The 24,867-nt window shown below is 49.8% G+C and overlaps 1 protein-coding gene across 1 annotated transcript in view; it reads right to left on the bottom strand.

The window, feature by feature from the left end:
• TCERG1L (transcription elongation regulator 1 like) overlaps positions 1-24,081 on the bottom strand; it is a 91,454-nt gene extending 67,373 nt beyond the window's left edge. The window contains exons 1-4 of the mRNA XM_086467084.1: positions 23,758-24,081; positions 22,283-22,429; positions 21,306-21,486; positions 8,565-8,753 (exon numbers count right to left, since the gene is read on the bottom strand). Of these exons, the coding sequence (XP_086323210.1) occupies positions 8,565-8,753; positions 21,306-21,486; positions 22,283-22,429; positions 23,758-24,081 (841 nt within the window). The remainder of the gene's footprint in view (positions 1-8,564; positions 8,754-21,305; positions 21,487-22,282; positions 22,430-23,757) is intronic.
• Between the last annotated feature and the right edge of the window lie 786 nt (positions 24,082-24,867).

Below are 24,867 nucleotides of genomic sequence, written 5' to 3'. Positions count from 1 at the left end.
ACCACAGCAGTACATTCCCTCTGCAAGTGTATTTTTATCCCACCAGAAGATCTTGCCTTCTACTTCTAGTTAGTCCTACCAATGATATTCCAGGAAAAGGAAGATTAGGGATGTCTTTTGCTGCAGATGGATAAGATAGGCTCAGACAGATACCACCTCAATGCCTTGGAAATCACCATCCACTTGTACAGACTAACTGCATCATGACCCATTAAGCCAGCTTAGTCCAGCCACGTCTTTGCATCAATAAATGCTCCGTGATTTATTTTCTTTTTCAACGGTGAAAAATTTGCAATACCAAAAAGCTCTGCCTGATACCACTCTGCCTCTCCTCCTCATGTAGCATGTTTGCCCCGGTAACCCAAAGAAACGCCTGACTTTTCACACGAGCACTAAGAACCATCTTAGCAATGATCGTCCCATTTCTTAGAGTCTTAATTGGGCAGCTGAGCACTTGCAGCTTCCAGCAGAGATTCACTGTCCAACGGGAGGAGAAAATTGATGCTCATTTAAACGCGATCTCTGGCATGACTTTAGCTCAGGAGCCCGCTGTACATTCATGCCTTCCCTTGCACGCGCCAACACAGAGAGGAAACAGAAAAGTAATTTTATGCTGAATATCAGCTCGAGCAGGAAGTTATCACTTTAATAACTATAAACATCCATTTGCTTGCTTCGTTACACAGCATTAAAGCTGGGCAGATCATTTACAACAAGCTTGTTAGAAGACTCAGCATTCAAAGGCAAGCCTGGTTTACTGCGAGGCAGGCAGGACACCCAGCAAGGGGAAAGAAAAGCTTCCTGAGGGGCTGAGCATCACATTTCTGGTTGGAATATTTGGAACGGCTCATCTGATTTTCCAAAACCGTTACTTCTTGCTCACCTCTGGGAATTCCAGCATACATCATGGCCAGACTACCTTAAGTAACAATCACACAGGGAAAAATCACCACTGAGTGAATTGCCTTAGTGATGGGAATGAGCCCCTGGGGAGGAGCCCTGCGGACACCCAGACCCGCAGAGTGGGGAGAAACGATCCGAATGCCCAGAACCACACAACCTCTCCAAGTATTTACTCGCCGGGTTACATTTTTTAATCAACCTTGCCAAGAAAAGAAAGAAAAGCGTTTCTAGTTTCTGCAGAGGTTGGTCAAATTTCCTCAGCCTCGCAGCTCGCCGGACCACCCAGCCCCACCAGCCGGGCGCTGGGAGGAGACGAGCGGAACAAACCTCCAGGTAGCTGGAAGGTGCTAGAGACGCCTAACCTTACTCCTTAATTCCTTACATCCCTTTTCTCAGAAAAAAGTATTTCTTACAGACAAATTTTATCTCGCCTCCCTCACTCAATCGCGCCTACGACAGCAGCAAGAGACTGGGGAGATGTTAGGCTGAGCTCAGGGTTTCACAGGAGTAACTCTGCTGTCACACAACCTTCCCCCTGACGTGCGCTGAACCCTCACTACGTGCCGTGACCGCTCTGAAAGAGCCATCGCCTCCGTTCGCTGAGGAAGAGAAGCTGTTTATTCCAAAAAACACCATAAAAATAATTGAGTAATTGTTGTTATGAAAATGTGGTTTGTATCAGCAGAATTCGCTAATGAAGCAAGCTGACAGACACATGAAAGCGCATGTAGAAAAACGCTGGCACTAAGAGCTGGTTTTAACATGTAATGTTGCTTGGCCGTTAAGGTACTGATAGGAAAAATACTTAGTCACTTCCCAGCTGTTCTGTGGCAGGCTAAAACATTAAATTTAAACCATTAGATAATTCTGAAAGCAAGGGAACAGGTGGCAAATGGTTTATATGGCAGATGGTGCCTTTTTTAATATTTGTACTCACTGCTAATTTACAGAGTCCATAACCACAGACTCATCTCTTACCTTTTTCACTTGAATAATTAAGAAATCGTATGCAAGGGTAAGAAAATAAATACCCCATTTCTTAATACAGTAGCCATAAAAGTGGTATTAGAGACTAATAGATATCCCACACCTCAATTACTCCACATAACTGTTTACATTCCCAAAGTTTATTGCATTTTGGTTTAAGACAGAGTCCTCTTCAAAGACTTGGCTTGATAGTGCTGGAAAATTGAGTTTCCTCTTTATCAGCAGAGCACATAAGCATGAAGATGTAGCACAGTGAGTAGCTGCATCTCCACAAGCTCCTATTTACTCTTTATGTTAAATCTGGCACCAAAACTAAGTTAACAGCAAGGCTGACATTAAATATTTAAGGGAACATTTTGCCTGGCACGTGTATGAGCAGGACCACCAGTGGATGAAAAAAAGAAGAAAAAAAGGAAAAAAGGAACGAATAACCCAAACCGGAGCTCCAACAGCATTGCTGGAACCCTCTCCATCCCAGCTCAGCGCCGTGAAAACAGCAGAAAGGACGGAAACACCGTGCTCAGCCGAAAGGACAGAAATACCGGGCGAAGCCCTTCCTCCCCGCACGGCGTTTCTGAACGGCTCCATCCCCGGGTACTTGAGTTTTATTCTAGGGAACGTTCCCACGCACAAGCCCCAAGACACAGCTGTCCCCGGCATGGACCACCGGACCAAAACCCATTTCAAGGGAGAACAGAACAGCAAGCGATGCTTCCCCAGGCTGGGGGATGCTCCCGGCGTGACCACGGTCCGGGCCCAGCCCTGCATCACCAGCGACCTCCAGGCTCCACCCCGCTTTGAGTCTCTTCCCACTGCCGTTGCTTAGGAGCTTTTACACCCTCTCTTAATCTCCACTGATGGAGACCAGATTTATTCAAAGAAGCGTGAATTTTTTTAAAGAAGTATTGCTTATAACACACTTGCCGCTTGCAAACAATCTAACTTAAATCACGATGAGCAAAAGGCCCAATTAACAAACGAGCTAGAAAAAGCCCAACACCTTTTGGGATCCAAAACTTCCCGAAAGCAGAAGTTGCACCCCAAAGATCACGGTGCCGCCTATCAAGTCCACATGTCAGATTCACCCAGCTGGCTTCCCTCTGCTTAAGGATGATTTTTTCCCCAGGAATAAGGGTATTTGCTAGTATTAAAAATTTGGTATTTTTTTTCCACCAGACACTAACGATTCAAGCCATTAAAGACAGCGTCCACACGGCGACACTGGATACAGGGGGATGTTTCAGTGAAGAGCTTATGAATGACTCGGCCGCCAACATTTTCACATTTGTTTAGTCAACAGGAATGACACCGTATCTCCAGCTTGGCTGAGGCTTATCTCAAGTCATCACAGACAAAACGTAAGGTAAAACAACCCCATCTTATCCTCCAGAAGCTGTCAGTTGATAATGGCAGTGTGAGCATTTCGGGTTGCATCCCTCTCTCCAAGAGCGAGCGCTGGCTGGCCACAGCACTGACCTCCCTCAAAACCAACCGCCGGAGGCTCAACAGTGGTTGAAAGAAAGTGAAAGTAGTGACAAAGAATTAAATTTATCACTGCAGGAGCCTCTAATAATTACAGCTTCACCCCCTTTCAGAAGGAAGTCTAGTTTCAATATTCAGGATATTCATCATTAGAAGATGGCTAAATCAACATTTTATCTGGCATTGCTCTACATACTGGATGGAAGACACCATATAGTTCTTACTTCTTACCAGCCTGAAGCTAGGAAAACTGCTCTAGGCGAGTTCTCCGAGGGGCTGCAGCCGCTGCTCCGTGTTTTAGCACGTCAGAGGCAGAGCTCACCATACGGGAGTGACCACAGACACCGTGTTAAACCCAGTGAAACCTCCACAAAAGAAAACAAGCACATCAAATGCCCTGTCAGCAAAGGAAAACTGAAATGTTTAACTTTGTTTAAAAATTATTAGGGAAAAAAGGGACTTTCGTAAACTAAAATGGCATCAATGCAGCACGCTCAGTTTCTTGGAAAACTCTGAAATTAATTAAGACAAAACCCTACATTCTGGCAGACAGAAAACATAATAATGGATCTGGCAATACAAATACCTGATAACTGTATCACAAAAACAATTGCCAAGGGACTTGTCTTGAATGGTTTGAGACCAGTAGCTTTGAGATGGGAATAGCTGAAGAGAAAATCTGGACATGAAGTCTAACGGGCTTCAGCTTTCATCTGCCAAAATCTCAAGTATCGCTTTCCTACACAAACTAATCAAGCTGCTCTCCAGAACAAAAATTCCTATTTTACCCAGGTAATTCCACACCTTTTGCCTTTTTTCTTTTTTTTTTTTTTAAAAAAAAAAACCCAAAACACACACAAAACAAATGAGAAATGACTAATCAAACCAAACCAGTCTAGAAAAGAAGAGAGCAGAAGGAGAACGCTTTCTTGCAGCTGTCAGAAACAGAAGCCCAGACCCCGGAGCCCCCCCCTTACACCTCCTCGGGGCACAGCCAGAGGAGCCAGCACCATCGGCTGCCATACTTCAAATAGACTTTTGACTTTACATTCTACTTTAATTTTTATTTCATTTCTCAGTTTTATGTAATTTTTTATTTCAACATTTTTCTGTATACCCTGGAGTCTCACTGTTTCCAGCACCGTTGGCTTTCCCCATCACATTTGCTCCACTTTTAGCTTTATCCTCCTGCAACACCACATACAAAGATCTCAAGATTCTTCAGTCTTATCAAACACCTACTCCTTATTTGTAGAGGGGACCCTACAGCCACTCAAGTCATCAGCAAAGCCCCCGCAGACCTGACTGAGCTGGAGGCAGCACACGAGGTGCTTGGTGGCCTTCTCACACTCCAGTCCGTGTGGAACACGACCACTGATGCGGTTTTTGAAGGGCAGGGAGGAATCACCTGCCTTTCAGGTGGTTATTAAAAACAGATTTGCTTTAATTGTTACCAAATTAAAAAAAAATAAAAATAAAAAAAAGGAACTTCAATAGAGATGTTCTCCATGCACACTCATCGAAGTCAAGATTATTTGAAGTACAGGTAGGGCTGGGGAAGGACAGACACAGAACTCTGCTCCCGCCTTTCCTGCTTACAACATCGCTCAGACTCCTCAGCTCCAGCAAGTTACAGCAGCTTCACTCTCACACGAATTGCACGACACATTCACACAGCTCCGAATCAGGGCCACGGCAGAAACCAGCTTTCATAGATCAGAAACGACTGTTGTCAACCGTACGAGCAGTAAATGAACCCAAACGAGAATGATGCTGGCATTCCATTTCACCCCCCTTAGCACCAAGATAAGGATTAGGAACATTAATTTATTGAAATGACCACATCATACCGAAATTCAATTGGGTTTCTGATTTTTAACAGATATTAAGTGTTTAAATGTGAAGTCCGGAAGCGTTAAGAGTAGAAAATCCATGCCCTATACTAGGAGGGACTGTGGCTACAGTGGGCTCTTGGGCCAAAGGATTCTCTTGGGCCTTAACCTTAAATACAGAGTATTTTAAGTTTCTTCTTTCCCATCAATTTATTTCATCATTAAACGTTTCTAAGATCAGCGTGGTGACAAGCAAACAGCAAACATGATTTACAGAAGCTTCTCCCATCACAGAGCCAAGGGCACAGCAAACCTGCGCCATCCTCTCTCGACCAGCGCGTCCCACCGTCGTCTGCTTCCCCCAGGCCCAAAGACCCAGTGGGATCCTCCACAGCATCCCCCACAGGGAAAAGGCACAACAGGTTTTAAACTCCCCACGTATCCTGTACTCTACCATAGCTCTGCTTCTGATTTTCTTTTACAAACGTAAAATAAATTGTATTAAAATGAACTCGTAAAAGCTACCACCACATTCAGCATACTTCCAGTTCTCCCTCATCCATAGGATCTGGTGATTTGCTTCAAGGAAGCTCCAAGAAATCTCCCAAGGCAGGAAAAACACCGGAGTCTGGATCCTCGCCTGGCCAGTGCCTGCTGCCTCACCCCCAACAGCCCGCCTCGTTTCACTAACTGGCTATTTCTTACTAACTCACCCACCAAGTGTACTAGTCAGGCTGGCAGAAAGTAACACGGCCGAGCTGTAGGGCTGCAGAACTAATCATATTAAAGGCCTCCTTCAAAGGTAATACTCAATTATAAGATTATTGATTGAACAAACCACTGTGATTAGAAACACAGTTCTGCACAAGGCAGTGGTATAATATCGATCTCCAGTGTAATCAATTAACAGTGTACAAATAAGCACACAATGTTCAGCCTTACGGGCACCAATATACACGTAGCTTTAAGTCAGAAATAATTTAATCTTCCATTTCCAAGTTCATTCCCATTATGTGAACATCGCCTTGCATAAACTTTAGACAAGGAGAACACGGAAAGTTCACTAATTACCATGTTACTTCATAAGCCACACATGGATCAAAAAAACCACAGTTGCCCCCAGGGCCCACAGATGATGCTCTCTCCGAGATGTGTTTCTCTGAGAACAATAAGTCATCTTAAATAAACGCCAGCGCACGGATGTTTTTAACCGAGAGGCCGACAGGGTTACAGAGCACGCTGCACGCTCGGGATTACCTGTGCTTTGGGTGACACTTTCTTGATGCTTTCCCAGCCGTTAACTTCGGTGGCAATGGAGACATTTGGTTTTGACAGCGGAGAGCTGCCCTTGGCCAACTGGCCGTCTGTCCCTGCAAGCGAAGTCCAACCCAGCTCCAGCACCTCGCCCGCCGCGTTTCGGTGCGGCTGCGGAGCACCTGCTGGGTTTAAAGCTTCTGCACGGGCTTCTCCCCGCTCTCCCCTCAAGCCTGGCTGCTTCGTCAGCCCTTACAGAACCCCTCACCCCTCTCTCATCAGGCAGGGACGGCTGCTCGTGCCCGCACCCAGGCAGAGGGTGCCAGCCCAGCCGCAGAGCGGTCCCTGCCCCGCGGGCACCCCAACCCTCCTTCCCCCCTCCCCTCCGGCCCAGCACCAGCTGGGGAAGCTGTTCATCACGCTGGGGTTGACAAAGATAATCTAAACCCAACGCCTTCGAGTCCTCTCCTCCGCCAGCACAATAAAATGAATTTCATAACAGTGTTTTATGTCAGCCTCTGCGAAGGCGCTGGCCTTCCCTCCAGAGATGGTGATTAACAGGGAAGAACGGTTAGCTGAATCTCAAGTTTATTGCACATGGACTGGGCATTTTCAGGCTTTCTTTGCTAAAAAGCTACTATATATTCTGTAGGAGAAAACACCCAGAAGTGTGTGGTTTACTGTGAATGATTGATAATAGGATGATTGCTCAGGCACTCAAAGCGTGGTATTTGATAGCCTATCATCCACTCATTCGGAAGGAAAGGAACAATTATCATGGCCCGACATGTTTATCATCGCAGGGCTGAGCCAGTTATCGGAGGGGTAAGAGCTTCCCGGCATTCGATCATGTCTAACACACTTCACGCAGGGCTCACCTCCGCAGCTGTAAATCACCAGTCCTGCGACTGCTCCTTCCCAGATCGCCCAAGCATCTCAATTCAGGGAAGGACACATCTGGCATGTAATTCTGCTTTTCAGCACAGATAAAGAATCATTTTTCCCCCCCCACTGAAGTCTCCTCTAAGATGCTCGCTTACAAACAGGCAAAATGGTTGCTGTGGGTCAAACAACGCTCCACGGGACACACCACCAGCTCCCTGCCCTACAGCAGCGACCAGCTCTGCTCTCTGTTCTTGTTCCAGTGCCGTCCTTTCTTGACAAAGTCCAAAAGATTTGGACCTTTTTTCCCACGGGCCAGTTTGCTTTTCAGACTCCCCAAACACAAAACCACTGCCGTACGCCCTTGGCAGGCGTTCATCTGGGTGGTTCTAACGGCTGCTCAACAGGAACAATAATTTCCGAGCTACATTCCTCATCAGAAGATTTCACCTGAACACCGAAAATCGTAATTGCATCTTTTCTGCAAGACTCAATCTCGCTGTGTTACACTTCAAGTACCAAAAAGATGGGAAATGCACCCTAATTTGAATTTTTAAATCAATTGGTACATAACATTTCTAAATATAGCCTTAAGCATTCAAAGTACAAATAGTTCAAAAAATTACCCTAAAGACTTTAAATCGGTCAGACTTCCACAGCGAGCCAGGGATGCACTTCCCAGCTGCCATACCCAGAGGGTCGTCACACAAAGTCACGCGAAGAAAGTAGCAATTTTTCCAGTAAGCAACCACATCTAAAACTATCGGGGAAAAAACAAAGCAAACAAAACCAAGGCTACGTTCTTCCAGCGTATTTTATAATTCTAAACACCCAAACAATCTACCTAAGTTTGAAACAAATCTTATCGTTTGTCGAGCAGACGCCTTTCAGCCGCCAACACTGCAACCTGAGGGTCTGGGGCAGGGACTCGGTGCCGCTGAGACCACGTTTCCTTACAGAAGCCGCAGCTCAGCTCACGCGCTGCCTGCCAACGTCAGAGCGACACGAACACTGCGGACGCGCGTGGAGTTCTGAGCTCACTTTTAACATGTGGTTTCAGAGAGCGCCTCTAAACTGCGCCAGGAAAAAAATAACTTTCATTCCAGATTACAGTAACACCGCTTCTATCCCCTGAATATTCACCACAGCACACCAAAACTCCCACTCTCTATGGCAACGTAACCCCAAAAAGCTGCCCATCAGTGCCACCAGGAGCGGCCTTACCTGGGAAAGGCGAAGCCAAGACCGGAATTTTGATCGGGGAGAAGGTCAGCACGTGGCAGGGCTGGACGCTGGGTGCCGAAGGCCCCTGGGGGGCTTCAGGCTCCACCGACACCATCGCGGCGGCGGCCGTGGTGGCCAACGCCAGGGTCTGATTGCTGCCGACTGGTTTAAGGCTATTCTGGCAACCACCTGCGGAAGGGCGAGATACAACAGATTTTATTTTTAAATAGAAACCGGTGGATTTACGTGCGAGGACGCTTCCAGCATCCCGAATTTCAACGCAAGACGGAGTAAAAGTTTGCAACATTTCCCACACAGCCATGCTTGCATGTCCCCCTTAGTGAGACGCTGGATTTTGAATACATTATGAAATATATTTCCTAAGGATTTTCAAAGCCCCTTTCCTAATCACTATTCTTAAAGTCCTAGCTTGTGGTTGGTGCATTTTTAGGTATTAAAACCCAATACACATGAACATATCGTTATAACCTAGAGGGACAAGACAGTAGTGAGTCATACAGAAACTGTGCAGAGTTATTAAATTTAGATGAAAAAAACTCAATAAAAAAAGTCAAATATTTGAACACATTGGCTGGCATTTTCTTCAGCTCCCACAGCTTCATAATGATGCATGACCGCCCTTATTCTGAATTTCCCTAAATACAAGTCATCTTATTTCAAATCAGAGTGGTTTTGCTACTTGCTTTATTAACCATCCGATGGTGCTGTCACCCGCCCGGCTGTTCTCCCGCACTGTGCACACAAACACCCCAGTTTTACAAGTTTTACACACTGGGATCCTTCATCCTGAAACCACACAGTGCAGGAAACTTCCAGTGGTTTCCCGTGGGAACTCAGAAGTCCCCCAAATCAAGGCTTCAGCGAATTTTCAACTATGTAATATCAACCTTGAAGCCTACCAAGCTTGGGGGGGAGACTTTCAGAGCTCAATCTTGGCTGAATACATTAAATAAACAAGAAAATGAGTAGTAAAAATCTTAAGGAGAAAACCTAATTTGACAAACACCAGCTGTTGCTCTCTCTACACTGAGCTATGTATTCAAAAATTAAGCAATCATTAGCTTATTATGTCATTCAGCAAATGTTTTCAGTTTATGTGGAAATCCTTCAGGCAAGAGCCAACTGTAGCTCTGCACAAAAAAATCACTATTTGATCAGACGCCTCACTCCAGGCGTTCCGTGAGCTCGCAGGATTTCTTTTCCTACGTGGACCCCCACGAGGGATTCGGCCCGTGACCACGGGACGCGAGACCGTCGGGGTGCTGGGGAGGGGGACGCAGCCCCTCGCAGCCCCGCCGCTCCCAGCAAGCCCCCAGCAGCTCGGTGACGATCGGATTCCCCTGCACAGCTCCATCAGACACCTCACCCAGGCTCCTCCGTCCTGCTCCAGCTTCTGACACCCACAAAGTTCTGACTTGCAGATGCCAAATGCTGTTTTGCTCCCAGCTGGCGCTGGGGAAAGGGGGGGGTCAGCGGGTTTTGGAAAGGACCCTGCTTTGGTTGCAGCTAATTGTGGCTCCTGAGGCTATTATACTAACGTTTGGCAGCTTTGCTCCTAACTCTTTACAAACAATTATTTGCCAACAAAATAAGCTCTGCATTAGCAAAACAGAAGTCAAATATTTTCACTAAGCATCACAAAAAAGAAACCCCACAAACTTCCATTATTTCTACTGTATTTGTCAATGCCAAGAAAAATTCACTTAAAACACCTGCATATGCACTGATTAACAGGCACACAGGCCAAAAAATACCAAACCCATATAAAATATGAGAGTTTAATCATTCAGCCATGGATAGATGAAAAACAGATTATTCTGCCAGAGTCACAATGGAAATTAAAAAAGAAAAAAAAAAAAAAATCAGTGCCCAACTAATCCAACTGTTTAATACAAGTTTATTGTTTATTTGCCTGAGGACTAGCACAGACCATTAGGTTAGGTTAAACACCTGGCCTCCAAAAGCCTGCACTCACTCCTAATTTGAGCTGTCTGCAGTTGGGAAAAATCCACAAAACATCTTCTGTAACTCTTATGAAAACTAATGTTGTCTATAAAAATGACTTTTCTACCGGCTTCCTACAGGGTACATAAGCAGAAAGGTTGTTTACTTCTCATTTGATTCTTTTATTTTGGAGAAGAAGATGCAATTTCCCCAAAGAGCCCAGGAAAGCAGCAAAATAACGTAAGCCTTGGCTGCCTGGATAGCCGAAGCCTTCCACCAGCACAGATGAGTAACGCTTCTGAAGCAGGGCTTCCTTATTAAAGTTTCATCAATCCCCTTATTAAAGTTTCATCAGTCAGTTGAAAGAGAAGTTTTGGTGATTTCCCTGCCTTTGATGAAGTTCTCTCTCCCCCTCTCCTGCTAAATAATTCCATGAAGAAAGGACTACCCCTGTAATTGTTAATACTTGAGAGGAGAGCATGGGCAGGGTGTCTCGGGGTCACCAAGCCCGCGCTCTTCCTTTGCAGTCAACTGAATGATCATCTCAGCAATTTATCAACCTGTAACATAACATATGATTTGCCAAAGCAGCTGGAAGCTGGCCCAGGACGTGACTTGTTGAGAGATAGGGACCTTCACCTACGCTCAGCGTAGCTGGAGAGAAGTTGTTCTTCTTAGAAACAAATCAGATTTTGCTGTATTTCCAAAATCTTCTAGAAAGCGTTTTTATAGAACCATCACTAACCACCCCACATTCACATTATTAATTTCAACGGTCAAATGCCTTGAAAACAGTAGTAAAATACTATCACCACCAATATACCCTTGAGGTAAAAAAAACCCTACAAATTATTTCCTAGCAATTTTGGTTTCCCCAAATCTGTTTTCGCCACGCCACGCTACATCCCGGGTAGGACGGTAATACTTGTCTGCTGAAATAACGAACCCCATTTCGGTGTCCTTCCCCAGCCTTCGGGCCCTGCTCTTCTCAGGCAAACCGATTAGGGGGAACCATCCGAGATGGGCAGCACGTTCTGACCCGAAGCGACTGAAAAGCAGCGAGAGCTGAAGCAGCAACGAAGAGATTACTCAGAGACAGTTCACCGACGGCGGGGAAACGCGGTGAAGGCTCTGGAACCGGGAGGCACAGCCATCACGGAGGACGACACGGGATCACCAACCACCTCCCTGCGGAAAAGGGCCTACAGGCACAGGCCCAGAAGAGCCGTTTCTGCCGTGCCTTCTCTTCTCTTCTCGCACAGCATCATCGACAAAAAGCTGGCGAGTTGTACCCCGTTTCCTGATCCAGAAGGCCCATTTTCACGTGACAGATCTGTGCCTGAACGCTGCGTAACCGAACCGTCAGGTACCGCTCCTGGGGTAGGAGAAACGAGCCGGGCCAGCACATGGCTCGACAGAACAGCCCAACCTCCAGCACCCCGGGGTTTTCAGGGCACCCAGCGCAGGCTGTGAGCCCTCCCCACACAGGCACGCAACCCCGACGGACAGACGCGGTGCCCCCACGGCACACGCCACGACGCACCGCCCTCAAGTAGTCTCCGCCGCCTGCCAGGGAGGAAGGAGACCATCAGCCACATAAAGGCCGACCCCGCTGAGACCCACCAGACGTATTGGGTCCAGCACAGAACGTGCCCAACGGCCTTTCCAAACTCCACCAAACTCCTCCGCTCCCCCAGTCTGCACCAGTGCCTGCTCTACGCTCACATACGGGCTCTGCAACCAGACACAGTACAACAAAACGTGCCTTTTGCCTACTGACATCATCTAACACATTAAAAATTGAAACCATGAGATCTTCCTCCTTGAAGAAAAAACACCCAAAAGAACAGAAATTACTTTACTTAACAAAAGTAAAGACTACTAACACTTCTGAGCTATGAAGATCCACTCTCACCCCAAAAGGGTAATTCAAGACCTTCCCTTTCAGATTAAAAAATTTACCACTTTCATGAAAACTTACTGTACAGACAATGTAATGAATTTTAAATTGCGCTGGGTTATTACAGTATTTCAGTCTTTGTCTTCAGTTTTGCCTACAGGAAGATATCTTTACCAAAGGGTTACGAATATCTTTCCCAAAAGACCCACATAAAATAAAAATAAAAAAAAAAAAGAGGGGGGGGAAAAAAAAAGGAGGAAAAAATTTCAAGCAGGTTAAAGACCTTTTTGAACATTTCACCTGTCTTCCAGGAAAAAGTATTACCACACCAAGTATACACCACAGCACCATTACCAAGTATAATGTTCCTTGTAACTTTTTTTTTAATGATCTAATGAATCACTGGGTTTTGCTTATCCTCCCAGCCCATGAGGCACCACAAGTGCCCAAAGGCCCTGGAAGAGCTCTTCTGCATTAGGAGGTCCTCCTTCGGAGGAGGACCAAAGGACCCCAACCCAGACACTGACCGGGCTGCCTCCTCTTTTTCGCCTGGAATAGCCAAAAGACACAACTACAAACAGTTTTCCATCGCAATGTGCTTATCTGTCTCTGTCCAGTGAACGCACACCAAGCTTCTGGAACCACACAGCACTTGATTTCTACCAACGCTTTCCAACCACCAAACCTCCTGGTTCAGGGCTGTTTCCCATGGGAAAAGGGCAGCAGAACCCAACACTACTAGGAAAAAAAAAAAAAAAAAAAAAAAAAAAATCACACCAAGTATTGCGTAGCTTCCTAAGGGATCTGAAATGTTTTCCATGTATATTTAAAATAAAAAATATTTTGAAGGTTTTCAATTTAAATGTGTATGCTATGGAAGTCATATAAAGTTTAAACACCAATTTGATTAAATAGAAGTTAAATACTTTGACCCCAGAGTTAGTAAGAGTTAGTAATGCTGAGGTCCTCAGCCTCACCCATGGAAGGACGTACACCGTTCTCACTCCTTTTAAAAGCAATATGCAAGCTCCTTATTTTCAGTCACAAACCAACTGATCCCTAACACCCCGACAGCCTGTACCCCTGGTTTCTGGGGGTTCCCTCAGGCCCAGCACTGCTCTTCAGGCACCCACAGTGCCGCCCAGCCCCTCTGCCGCTGAGAGTGCTGCACCCAAGCACCGCGCAGCCCCAGCTGCTGCTTAAAAAGAAATAAATAAAAATTAAAAGTCCACCATTTTTGATCAGAAAACCATTTCAGAAACGTTCGCTGACGCTCAGCTGATGCTGCCCAACTCAGCGACAGCCTGGAACGGAGGGTCTGGGGACAACACAGCCGAGCCCGCCGGGGCAGCCCACTGGCGTGGGACAGCCTGGAGCCCGCAGGGTTCGACAAGCCGGAGCAAATCCCCTCATCGGCTCTTGCTGCCAGACAGGCCAAGGGCAGGGAACAACAATGAAGAGGTGACGTGGCAGCTCCGGCGCATCCCCCCGTACGCACCAGCCTGGGGAAGACACAGGTTATAACCCGGCCCGGCGGGGATGTTGTCCCGGCACCGGGGCCAGTTTAGCTCTAAGGCAACTGCCATCATAACATACTTAACACTGCTTCCAAAGACGGATGGAAAAACAGCTCCAACAGAAAGAGGAAAAAAAAAAAAAAAAGAAAAGGCAATGTGAATTATTGTTTATTATCCCTTATTCCCTTCCCTTTCATCTCTACAGCCTGTAAACTAAAGCCTTTTAGATGTCACTTCTTTGTAAGACCATTATCAGAATTAAAACTGACAACGGTCTTTTGATAGGGGGGAAAAAAAAAAAGAGGTTACTTGAAACAGGCTAAAATGACTGTCATTGCTCGATCCTCCCTCCTCGAAAACAAACCATTAAAAGGCAGAATACCCTCACAAAAAGCTGTGTAGAGCTTGGTGGTTTCTGCCCTAACCCTCCCTCGCCCTCCCAGCCCCGTGCCGTGGCCGCCAGCCTCCCCAGAGGGAGCTCCTGCTCCCACCACCTTCTCTCGACCAGCAGCGCTGGTGTCAGAGGAGCCGTCTCGGGCGGCTAACACATTAAACCACGAGGTTATCTAAAAAAAAAAAAATTTAAAAATGACATGGCAAAACCCAACAATTTACAGAAGAAAATGAGCCTTTTAATCATAGAATCATCATTTGGGTTGGAAGGGACCCTAAAGACCACCCAGTGCCAAGCCCCCTGCCCTGGGCAGGGACACCTCCCACCAGACCAGGCTGCTCCCAGCCCCATCCAGCCTGGCCTTGAGCACTGCCAGGGATGATCCACAACTTCTCTGGGCAGCCTGTGCCAGGGCCTCACCATCTTCACAGGGAAGAATTTCTTCCTTACATCTAATCTAAATCTCCCCTCTTTCAGTCCAAAATCGTTCCTCCTTGTCCCATCACCACATGCCCTTGTAAATACACTGGCTTCAGTACATCCAAGGAGATGCTGGTTGGATTTTGGATTCTCCTCTCTCTAGGGGGCTGCCACCAGCTCCTTCTGAGCAGCCAAGTAGGGGCACACGCTCCCCCAATTTAAAGGTTGAATTCTCAGCTTTCTCAATAAATCGTGCCTCATGCTGGGAGAGGATCAGATGCAAGACAGCAAGTGGAAAGAGGTATTTAAAAAAAAAAAAAAGGGGGCAGTCTAAGTCTATTGAGTCAGCAGCAAACTTCCTATCTATAGACATTCTGTGAATATTGGGATTGGATTTTTTTTATTCTTAGATAATTCCTCATAAACAGATAGCAGCTAGGAAGGTAAGTTGCTTTTATTGTAGGATTAGAAGGCTGTTTACTACAAGCCCTTGCGATCAAGCACTAGCTGTTCTCCTTGCCTGCTCCACTCTGCTCTTGATCATTTAAAAGCTATTTTCTGGTGCCATGAAGTCAATAGGACCCATACTCTTCAGCAGCCTGAGATGCCATTCCAGTCGGGTGCTTCCCATAGAACAGATTTATTTCTAAAAACAGATACACAGAAATTACCAATAAAAATAAGTTTCGTTCCCAGAAACAATGGAACTTGATTTTTTTTCCCATCCCTGTTTCGGTGGGCTCTGTGGTGCCCCCCTGCCTGGACTGCCAGCCAGTTTCTGCTGGTGGGAAGCAGGCGAGCCTCCGCCGGAGAGAAACAGCCAGAGACTTGGCTCCAGCAGAAAAACCTGTGTAGATGCTTCCAAAAGGAGGAGAAAATGGAAAGTGTTATTTAAACTGAGCCCGCCCCTACGTAACCCTCCCCAGCCCCACGCTGCCCGAGTACCTAACGCTGCCAGGCGTTGGGAAGGCTCACTGGGCCAGGACGGCACCCCACGCCAGGAGGAAAACACCGCTCTCTCCCTCAGCAAAGCGCATCCCTGAAATGACGGGCTTGAGCTTTGAAGACAGAGACACGGTTGCTTCTCGGTTAACCCCCTCCCATCATTTCTTACACAACCCAGACATCGCCAAGCAGCGATTTCTCAAGCCCCCAGCCCGCCCCCTCGCCAGGGCGAGCCCCCTCCTGCAGGGTGCGGCCGCGCCACCCTTTGGGTGCTCCCCCTCCGGTGCCCAAGAGCCGCCGGGAATTTCGCTCCTGCTCCTGCCTCCACGCAACGCTCCCCCCACGCAACGCTCCCCCCTCCCCACGTCAGGGCTTGGCACCAGCCACCCCTTTAACGGGAGCTTCCGACGCCTCTCGCAAGGAGCCCACGCACGCTTGGAAGACCTACAGCCCACACCCTCCCGGCGCCAGCAGTGACCCCCGCAGAAGGCAGAGACCGAGACCCTGCCGGCCCCGCCACCCAAACTGCGCGGGGTCTGGGTGCCACCGAGGCAGCTCCCACCACGCAATAAAACGAAGGGGTGAGTTGACTCAAACAGCGTATTTACCCCAGCGCAAAGGAAAACATATCGATACCCCTACCTTCTGTAGCCCAAAGGAGGGGAAAAAAGCTTATTGTCCTTTTTATCAGTAAACTCCAGCTCTTGCACGGGTCTGCCAGTAGCAGCAGCGCCAACAGCTCACTTTTTGTCTCACATGCAGTAACTAAAACCACCTGGCTCCTCACAAACAAGAACAGCCACTGCAAATCACTGAAAGAGCTGGATTTCCTCATAACAAGGTCCTGGGGCCAGGTAGGACACTATCACAAAAGGGTCAGACCTACCAGCCTTTCCCATAAAGACTTTACAAGTAGTTTTATTTCTATCATTTAAGCGAAAAAAAATCTTAACTAGGCTAAAGCTTGCGCTTGATTCGTGTAGATAACTAAAAAAGCACCAAAAATCCACAACCTTAATAAGCAAAACAAAAACTTTGTCAAGGCTGTGACTGAAGCCAAACACTCCCAGAGACTTAATAAAGTGTTCGTCTCTGCAGTGACTCAATGCTCCACAAATCAAGAGGGTTTTCATGGCATTTCGGGGATATTCAGGCCCCTGCAGCGCTAGCCTTGTTTCACAAACAAGGAATCCAAGCACACGCACATCAAATGTAAGTGAACCCAATTTGAGAGGCCCAAAACCCGACTACTTGTATGTACACATGTGCTCCAAATGCAAAGCTTGTGTTTAGGAAATAGAGAAGGTCGGAGGCCCTGCGCCATGTATTTCAAAACTGTCCAAAAAAAATTGAGAAAATGGAACCCGAATCTAACGCAAAGCAACCACACTTCTTCATGGGTTTGTAACGTCTGAAATTACCTAGAAAACTACCCATACATACATGTGCATACACATACAAATGCTGACACTTGATACGAAAAATATTTGCTCTGTCAAGGTTAGTGGGACTAAAAGAAGGAAAAGGACACTAACAGGAAGGATCAAAATGTTCATCTACCTGGGATCGGTCACGCTAAGGCAATCTGGTGAAAGGCCATACATGAACTCTTCATTCTGGCATTTCTAATTTCAACCCCAATGGATGACAGAGCAAAAAGATTGCTTTCGAGCAAAGAGACACTGTGGAAATGGAGAGACAGCAGTGAAGCTTTGCCTTAGCAGAAAATACTTTCTATGGAAAAATCATTACACACACAAAAAAAGAGAAAGGAAATAAAATATTTGATTAAAGAAGACTATTGTCCTTCAAGGAAATCAACACTGAAAGTCTCCATTCCAGGTCAGACTGCCTCTGTAACAAGTGAAAAAAATACTCTGAGCATTCTCTTAGAGACGAAAACCATTAAAAGGCTTTCACCTCTTCCATGTCTCCTCCCAGCACTCAGGGCTCTGACGAGGCTCCCTGAAGGAGAGCCCCGAGGAGGCAGCGTGCTCGCCCTAATGCACTGCTCCCCGCGCAGCCACCGCTGAAGACATCCGCAGTACCAGGGCCAGCCCGACACTCAAAATCAGTAAGAAAACGCAATCTATGTTGAAATGTGCTTAAAAAAAAAAAAAATCCATTTGAGGACTGTCAGAGGTTTTCACACGGAAACAGCTCCTCAAATGTGAGGTTTTCCTTGGCTCCGAGCAGAGGCGCAGAAGGCAGGACCCAGGCCCCACTGACCCAACACCCTCGCTGAAGCTCCTGCACCACGAGCCCCGCTTTCAAGGTCGTGCAAGCCCCCAAACTGCTGCCTGCAGCTTTAACCCCGGCAACCTCCCGAGGGGGTTTACTCGCTAAGCCACCGGCAGGACGCGCAGAAGGAACCGGCGTTTCCACGCACTTGCAGCGCCGGCTGTGGCCAGGACCCGGTTCAGGGGTGGACGGGAAGCCCCCTGCAGAATCCTTGGGTCGGTCCATAAAGGATCTGCTCAAAGCACCATACCCTCAAATGGGCTGCAGAGTATTCATGGTCTTCAGTAAGGAGCCCCAGAACGACCATTACATCACTGGTTCTACTGGAGTGACCACACACCGTCGGGTTTAGCATCACACCGGGGTCCCCTGGAGAGCCAGCAAGCTTTGAGTCCCTGCAAACGCAGCAGCCTGTGCGACACGGGACCGTGCACCCAATTACAGGAGGCATCAACGCGCTAACCCTGCATTTCAGAGTCACCCTCCAGCAAGCAGGAGGCAAACCGGGATTTCAAGGGCTGCAGGCTGAAAGCCACCATCTCAACTCGACAAAACCGCTGAATTTTTGACCTCGATGGGGACGGTTCCCTCGCTCCCCTCACCACCCGGCCTCTGACAGAGTGGCAGCCCGCTGCGGGCTCTGCTTGGGTGGGCTTCCACTGGCGGCTCGCGAAGCGTTTCTGGGGAGCTTTGCTTCTTGAAGAGATGACAACACGCTTCCACCTGTATCTCCTGCTCCCTCCCTCGCAGGGGGGTGGATGAAAGGCTTGTTCTGCAAGGTTTCCTGGGGAAACCTTACCGAACATGCCCATGAGAACACCCGCTTTGCAAGGAACCGCTGTCGGCGATGCTCTGGAGAGCCAGGAAGGCCAAACTGCAAGAACATACCTTCAAATATTTAAAACAGCCGCAATAATAGTAAAAGCATGGAACACCGTGTACCAGAGGGCTACAGCTTTCATCTCACTGGTGCCACCAAGGGGCCCTGCTGGTGCTCCCTCACCCCACGTCCAGCGGCCGCCGGCCCACGGGGTTGTGCAGAACCCACACGGGCACACCTGGCTGGGGACCAAACCAGCCCTGGCTTCACCCGCCGGGCAGAGAGCACAGTGCAGGAGACAAAAACATTAATCCCTTCTCTGCAAAAATATCTAGGCACCGCTTTCCTCGCAAAAAATGCGGTATCCAGTAGACATAAAACAAGCTATCATTCCTAGGTGGGGAAATAAAACGTCACTATTCGCTTCAGATACATAAAATGGTAAGTACATAAATTGATGTTTTGCAATATGCGCAAGAAAAATAGCTGCTTCCTTTTCTTACAGAAAATAACACCTCGTAGCTGGAGCTCGCAGCTGCTAAATGATGTGCATTATCATTCACCAAACTCCAACGCCTCATTCCTTTATCTCTGTAACATTGCTGATACACTGAGAAAACAATTATATCATTACTGATAACTGTGGAAGGCAAACCTGCCGTAAGACGGGCTTTCCAAATGAATACAGCCGCGTAGCCTGCAAAAAGCTTAACAACTTCTCAGTTTAAACCACTTAACTAAGCAATTTGCTCTCGGTATTTTTATTACTCTTCATATTAAGTGCAAAGATTATATAGGAAATACTTCAAGCACCACCGTAACGCTCCCGAGAAGCGGATTCTGATCCCACCTGGAGGGCGCCGCGACAGCCGCCCCGCAGCAACGCCATCGCCCGCACGCGGAATTCCCCGCACAAGCTCCGGAGTTCGCAGGCACCCGGGGCTGCTGCTGGATGAGCACCGACCGCCTCGATCAGAAACAACATTTCGAGAGGGATGGGAGGATTTAGAAAGGCAGTCGGGGGGTCTTTGCGCTCCTCCCTGCACCCCTCCCACCCGAAGGGGAGCTCAGGGGGCTCTGAAGAGGCGGCAGCGAACCGCCGGAGGAAGGGCTGGATCCACCTGAAGCTCTGTGGAAATGGGCTGGTGCGGTCCCGCATGGCCCAGGGGGAAGAAAATCTTCTTTTCCCTGTGCTGCCTACAGACACAGAGGAGGCAGCAGGCCGGGAAGGCCCTCGCTCTGCCCGGTGAGCTCCCCGAACCCGCTGCCAGCAGCGCTCCCGCTTTACGGCTGGAATCTTGCAGGTGACAAAACATTTAAAACACTGCCGCTTTTTAAACAAACAACGGGCTGTCGCTCCCCCGGGCAGAACGTCGCCACCGCGCCGGTCCCTAAAACCCCGCTTCGAACAACGCGCCCCGCCCGGCAGCGCGGCTCGGCCGCCCCCGCGGCGCCCCGGGAGGAGGGCGGCAATGCCAGGGGCTGCGCCGGCGGTGCCCGGCGGTGCCCAGCGCCGCGCCAGCTGAGCGCCGGGCCGCTCTGGCAGGAGGAGGCGGCAGCTCGCTGCCGCGGCGTGCTGAAACATCGCCGTGCAGAGCCGACTCGAGCGGCGCAACGTGCTTCGACACAGAGCAATATTCCCTGCTAATTAATCAGCCTGGCAAACGAACCCGAACAGCCAGGATCTCTTCCAGCCGGCTCTCCCTGAATCGCTGCGTTACTGGCAAAGCGCAAGAAAACTCCCTGCGTGCAAACCAGGACGTACTTTGTAAGGCAAGGACCGAGGTCAGAGGGGCTTTGCTGTCAAGCAGACATTGCCTTCGACCCGAGACAGACAGAAAGAATTCACAGCAAGTCCTTTAAAACGCACTGAATCTGAACTTAAGGAAATACATTAGGGGTTTAAACATCAGTAGCACTTTACTTCTAGACCTTTCCTATGAAACAACTGCTATTTTAAATCCCTGCCGTAGCACCAAGACAGAGAGATTCAGCTTTGCTGCAATGTGTTTTCTGTCCTTTTCCAAGCACAAAGCTTAGCTCTTCCGTTAACAGCTGTGACATACCCAAGTTATGCAGATTAATGGAATTTATTTCACAAATATCGCTGCGCATACTGAGTCTTAATGAGACGACAGATCAATTGCTCTTCTCTACTGATAGCTGTCTACACAGACAGCACCAAATTCTTCAAATTAGCAGCCAATAGGACAATTATACATCAACTCTGTCGGCAATTTCTTGTTTGAAAATAATCCAAGTATACTGGGAGTGGCCAGTCCCTTCCTTCCAGAAGTCAACAACCAGTTACGGAATAAACTCTTACGATCTCCTGTAATCACACACATCTTTTCTTTTTTAAAAGTAATTTGGAGGACCAAACACACTTTGCCATCAAGGTTCAGATCAAGCAAGAGATTTTCAGCTGAATGGAATGAAACCCTTACTTTAGAGAATGGCTTGTGCATCTCTGGGAAATGCATTTAAAAAAAAAAAGGGAAAAAAAGGGAAAGCACTTAATTATTTATGTCCCACTGACCTGGTATCAGCTGAGGTGCCAACACCACTGTGGGAAGAGGCCTGGAGGCGGCAGCTGGCCTGGCTACAGCCATAGCTACTTGATTGGTCATTAGCAGAGGTTTCTCATTTCCCTGGAAGAGTCTCGATTCCTCAGGATGTATCCACACCGAATCCAGAGCAAACGCATTATTCAGGTATATCTGTCCAACACAAATAAAGAAAAGAACGGTAAGGTTTGAGATACGAAATTCAGCAATAAAAGGGAGAATCAAGTATCCCCCAGTCACTATTGCAATACAGGCAGTATCTCAAGCTGGGGACAAACTTGCAAAAAGAGACCGATTTCTGCTCGATCAGCACCATAGGGTGAGTTTAGTCGATCTTTTAGAAATTAACTGACTTTTAACATGACTAATCGGCTGCCGCAGCATCACAGAAGGAAAAGAGCAGCTGAAGGCAACCGCGTCCCAGGCACAGCCCCTCCGGAGCACGGTCCGGATGGGAGCGGTGGGGGCGAGGGAACGGGACAAAGTCACACAGCCACGTTTGCGCCGTTCAGCCAGGTGAAGGCACGGGTGTAGGTAACTGCGGGCGGGACGAGGGCGCAGGACCGCGAGCGACACCCCGGCACCGGGGACGCGGCAGCGACGCCACCGCTGCACCTCTTTTGGGGGAGAAACAGCGCAAGCACCAAGAAGAACGGGAAAGCAGAAAACTCTCACAGTCACATCCCACAGTCAAATTAAAACATTCCACTCAACGTAATGAAGATTAAAGATATTTTAGACTATTTAAAGCTTCAGAAAAGCGAAGACATGTAAGCACCGAAGCGGCCTCCTCCACCCCCCCGTCCCTTCCAGCATCCCCCCCTCTGTGGGGCTTCGCCCCACAGACCACCGACCTCTCGCATGTCTCCGCAATCCACAAAACCGTAACGTTTCTCAGCTTGTACACTTCAGCCTTAAAAACACTCCAGCGTACCACGAGCAGACTTACTTTGCAGTTTGGCAGCCGTTTATCGATCCAGTGCTTCGCGGCGTGAGGCGGAACCGCCGACGCGTACACCGGCGGAAACACAGGCACAAACTCCACGCTCGAAGAAGGTGAAAATCCTATGACCGGGGAATGAGCTCCAAATATCCACTGCGGGGAGAGAAACGGGCAGAAAAGTTAACAACAGGATTTTATCTGCAGTAAACCGATGCTTTTCCTGATTTCCTCATTACATAAAAGGTGGGTACTGGAGATTTCAAGCATGTCTCTTCGGTCCGACAACCATCTGCGTTTCCTGAGGCACTACACGGGGAGGGACACACGGCACCGACATCGTGAACTGCTCGAGAAAGCCACCAGCCAGTGGCCTGGCTGTAAAAACAGCACTTGGCTAATGGCTGCTAGTCGCCAGGGAAGCTTGGTTTATTCCTCTGCTCAAACAGAACCTCACATACAAAACAAAAACATCCCTAGAAAGCGTGTTTAAAAATCTCCTCGAAGCAAACGAGAACCGAAGGAGATGGCAAAAAACGTCTTTTCTCTTAAATTAGTTTGGCGAACAGGTTTCCACAGCAAAACCACCTCTGCAGGTTACTGAAGCGGTCTCGCACTGGGGAATAATTGATGTTACTCCCTCATTAGACCCAGCGCTACCGATTTTCTCCCTCCCACTCGCTCTGCTCCCGAACCACAAGAGACGCTCGTGCTCGGAAAGGCTGGAAAACCATCACACGGAGCCGAGCGGACTCTCCAGCACCCGCATCCCTGCTCTATTTTGACTTCTTTCTGCTAAAAAAAAAAAATACAAAGACGAGGCAAAAGTACGAGCACAGCTTCCGACACCTCCGCTGCGACAGGACAAACGCTCCGGCCGAAACGCTTTATTATTTCGAGCAGCTTCGCAACAGCCATTAATAATTGAGATGCTCATCAGGGAAAGCACTGACGAGACAGATTGGCTCAACTGGCGTGACTCAAAACTTTAGTCTTTATGAATATTCAGGGAAAAAAAACCCACCCCGAACACTTGCCGTTCCGTATGGCCGCACATCTCCCCCTTTCTGCCCTTTTTTTTTTTTTTTTCTCCCCAGAAAACGCCTCCTGCAACCGCCGAGCCCCGCTGGCCGGAGGGCAGCCCCCCCCCACCCCCCCAGCCCTTCTCCTCCCGGGGAAAAACACCGTTTCTAAACCCGCTGGGAAGCTCCGCGCCCCCCCCCCCCCCAACACCCAAACCCCTCGAACGCGCTGTTACCACCGCCCGGCGCCCCCCCCCCCCCCCCCGCCGGGGGGGCAGAGCCCGGGGCTCCACGGGGGGGACGGACACCCCCATCCCGCCGCTTCCCCCCCCCCCACTCACTCCCACGGCCGGGCGGCTGCGGCCGAGGGGGGGGGGGGGGGCGCTCCGTCCCCCCGGGGCTGGCGCCGGGAAACTTGTGCCCCCACCCGGTCCGGTCCGTTCCGTTCCGAGCCGCCCTCACCTGCCCGTGGAGCAGCGCGGCGCCGTGCTGGTCGGCGGCGGCGAGCAGCGGCAGGAGCGGCTCCCCGGGGACGCGCCAGCCCGGGGCGGCCCGCAGCAGGGCGGCGGCGGGGGGGGGCGGCGCGGGCGGCGGCGGCGGCGGCAGCAGCAGCGGCGGCGGCGGCGGCGGCGCGGGGGGAGCCCCGGTAGCTCCCCCACCACCGCCGACCCTGACGAGCCCCGCGGCTGCCGGGAGCACCCAGGCCCAGGGGGGAACCGGGGGCTCGGCGGCGGGGGGCGGCCAGAGGAGGGGCGGCGGGCGTTTGGCGGCGGGAGCCGGCAGCATCCTACATGGCACGGGGGGCGCGGCGGAGCCCGGCCGCCCCACGCTCCGCACCGGCGCCGAGTGAAACTCCACTTGGCGGCGGGGAACCGCCGGGAAGCTCCGCCCGGCGCTGGGGGTGGAGGGGGGGGACGGACGGACGGACGGGGGGGGGGGGGAGCGAGGGGCGGGGGCCGCGCTGGGGCCGCCCCTGGAGGGGGGTGCGAAGGGTTTTGGCAGCGGTAACAGGGCTGGCAAAGCGCGGGGGGGCGGGGGGGGGGGTACGGACGGGGGGGAGGGAGGCGAGGGCCGCCCCTGGGGGGGGGCGCGCGGGGAGGGGGGGTGCGAAGGGGTTTGGCAGCGGTAACCGGGCTGGCAAAGCGCCGGGGTGACCCCCCACCCCCCGGGCCAGCCCCGCCGGAGGAGTGCGGCGTTCGCTGTGGTCCTCGTGTTGGGGAGAAAAAAAGGCTTTTCAGCATCATATAGCGTTTTTTCACCAGCGGCGGGGGTCTCGGGTGTCCTTCTGCTGTGGGGACGCGTCTGTCCCGCTTTGGGGGGCGTCGCGGCTCCCCACTGAGGGTGGGAGAGGGGACGAGGCACGGGGCGTCGAGGGGGCGAGGCGTTAGGGAGCGATGCCCGGGTTGGGGATGGGGTCGGCGCCTGCCCCAAGCTCCCCGCCATCCCTAGGAGCGGAGGGAGCTTCTCCAGGGGAAGGGGCTCGGAGATCCCAGGCCCACCCCGCTCCTGCCTTCCGCAGAAACACGGCGGATCTGCTCGCCCACCGAAGGAGACGGTACCGGTACCAGAGAG

The sequence above is a fragment of the Leptosomus discolor genome, chromosome 6, assembly GCF_034619465.1.
Source record: "Leptosomus discolor isolate bLepDis1 chromosome 6, bLepDis1.hap2, whole genome shotgun sequence".
NCBI classification, from domain to species: domain Eukaryota; kingdom Metazoa; phylum Chordata; class Aves; order Leptosomiformes; family Leptosomidae; genus Leptosomus; species Leptosomus discolor.
Note: the sequence above shows the minus strand (reverse complement) of the source record. Positions and strands in the feature narration are given on the sequence as shown.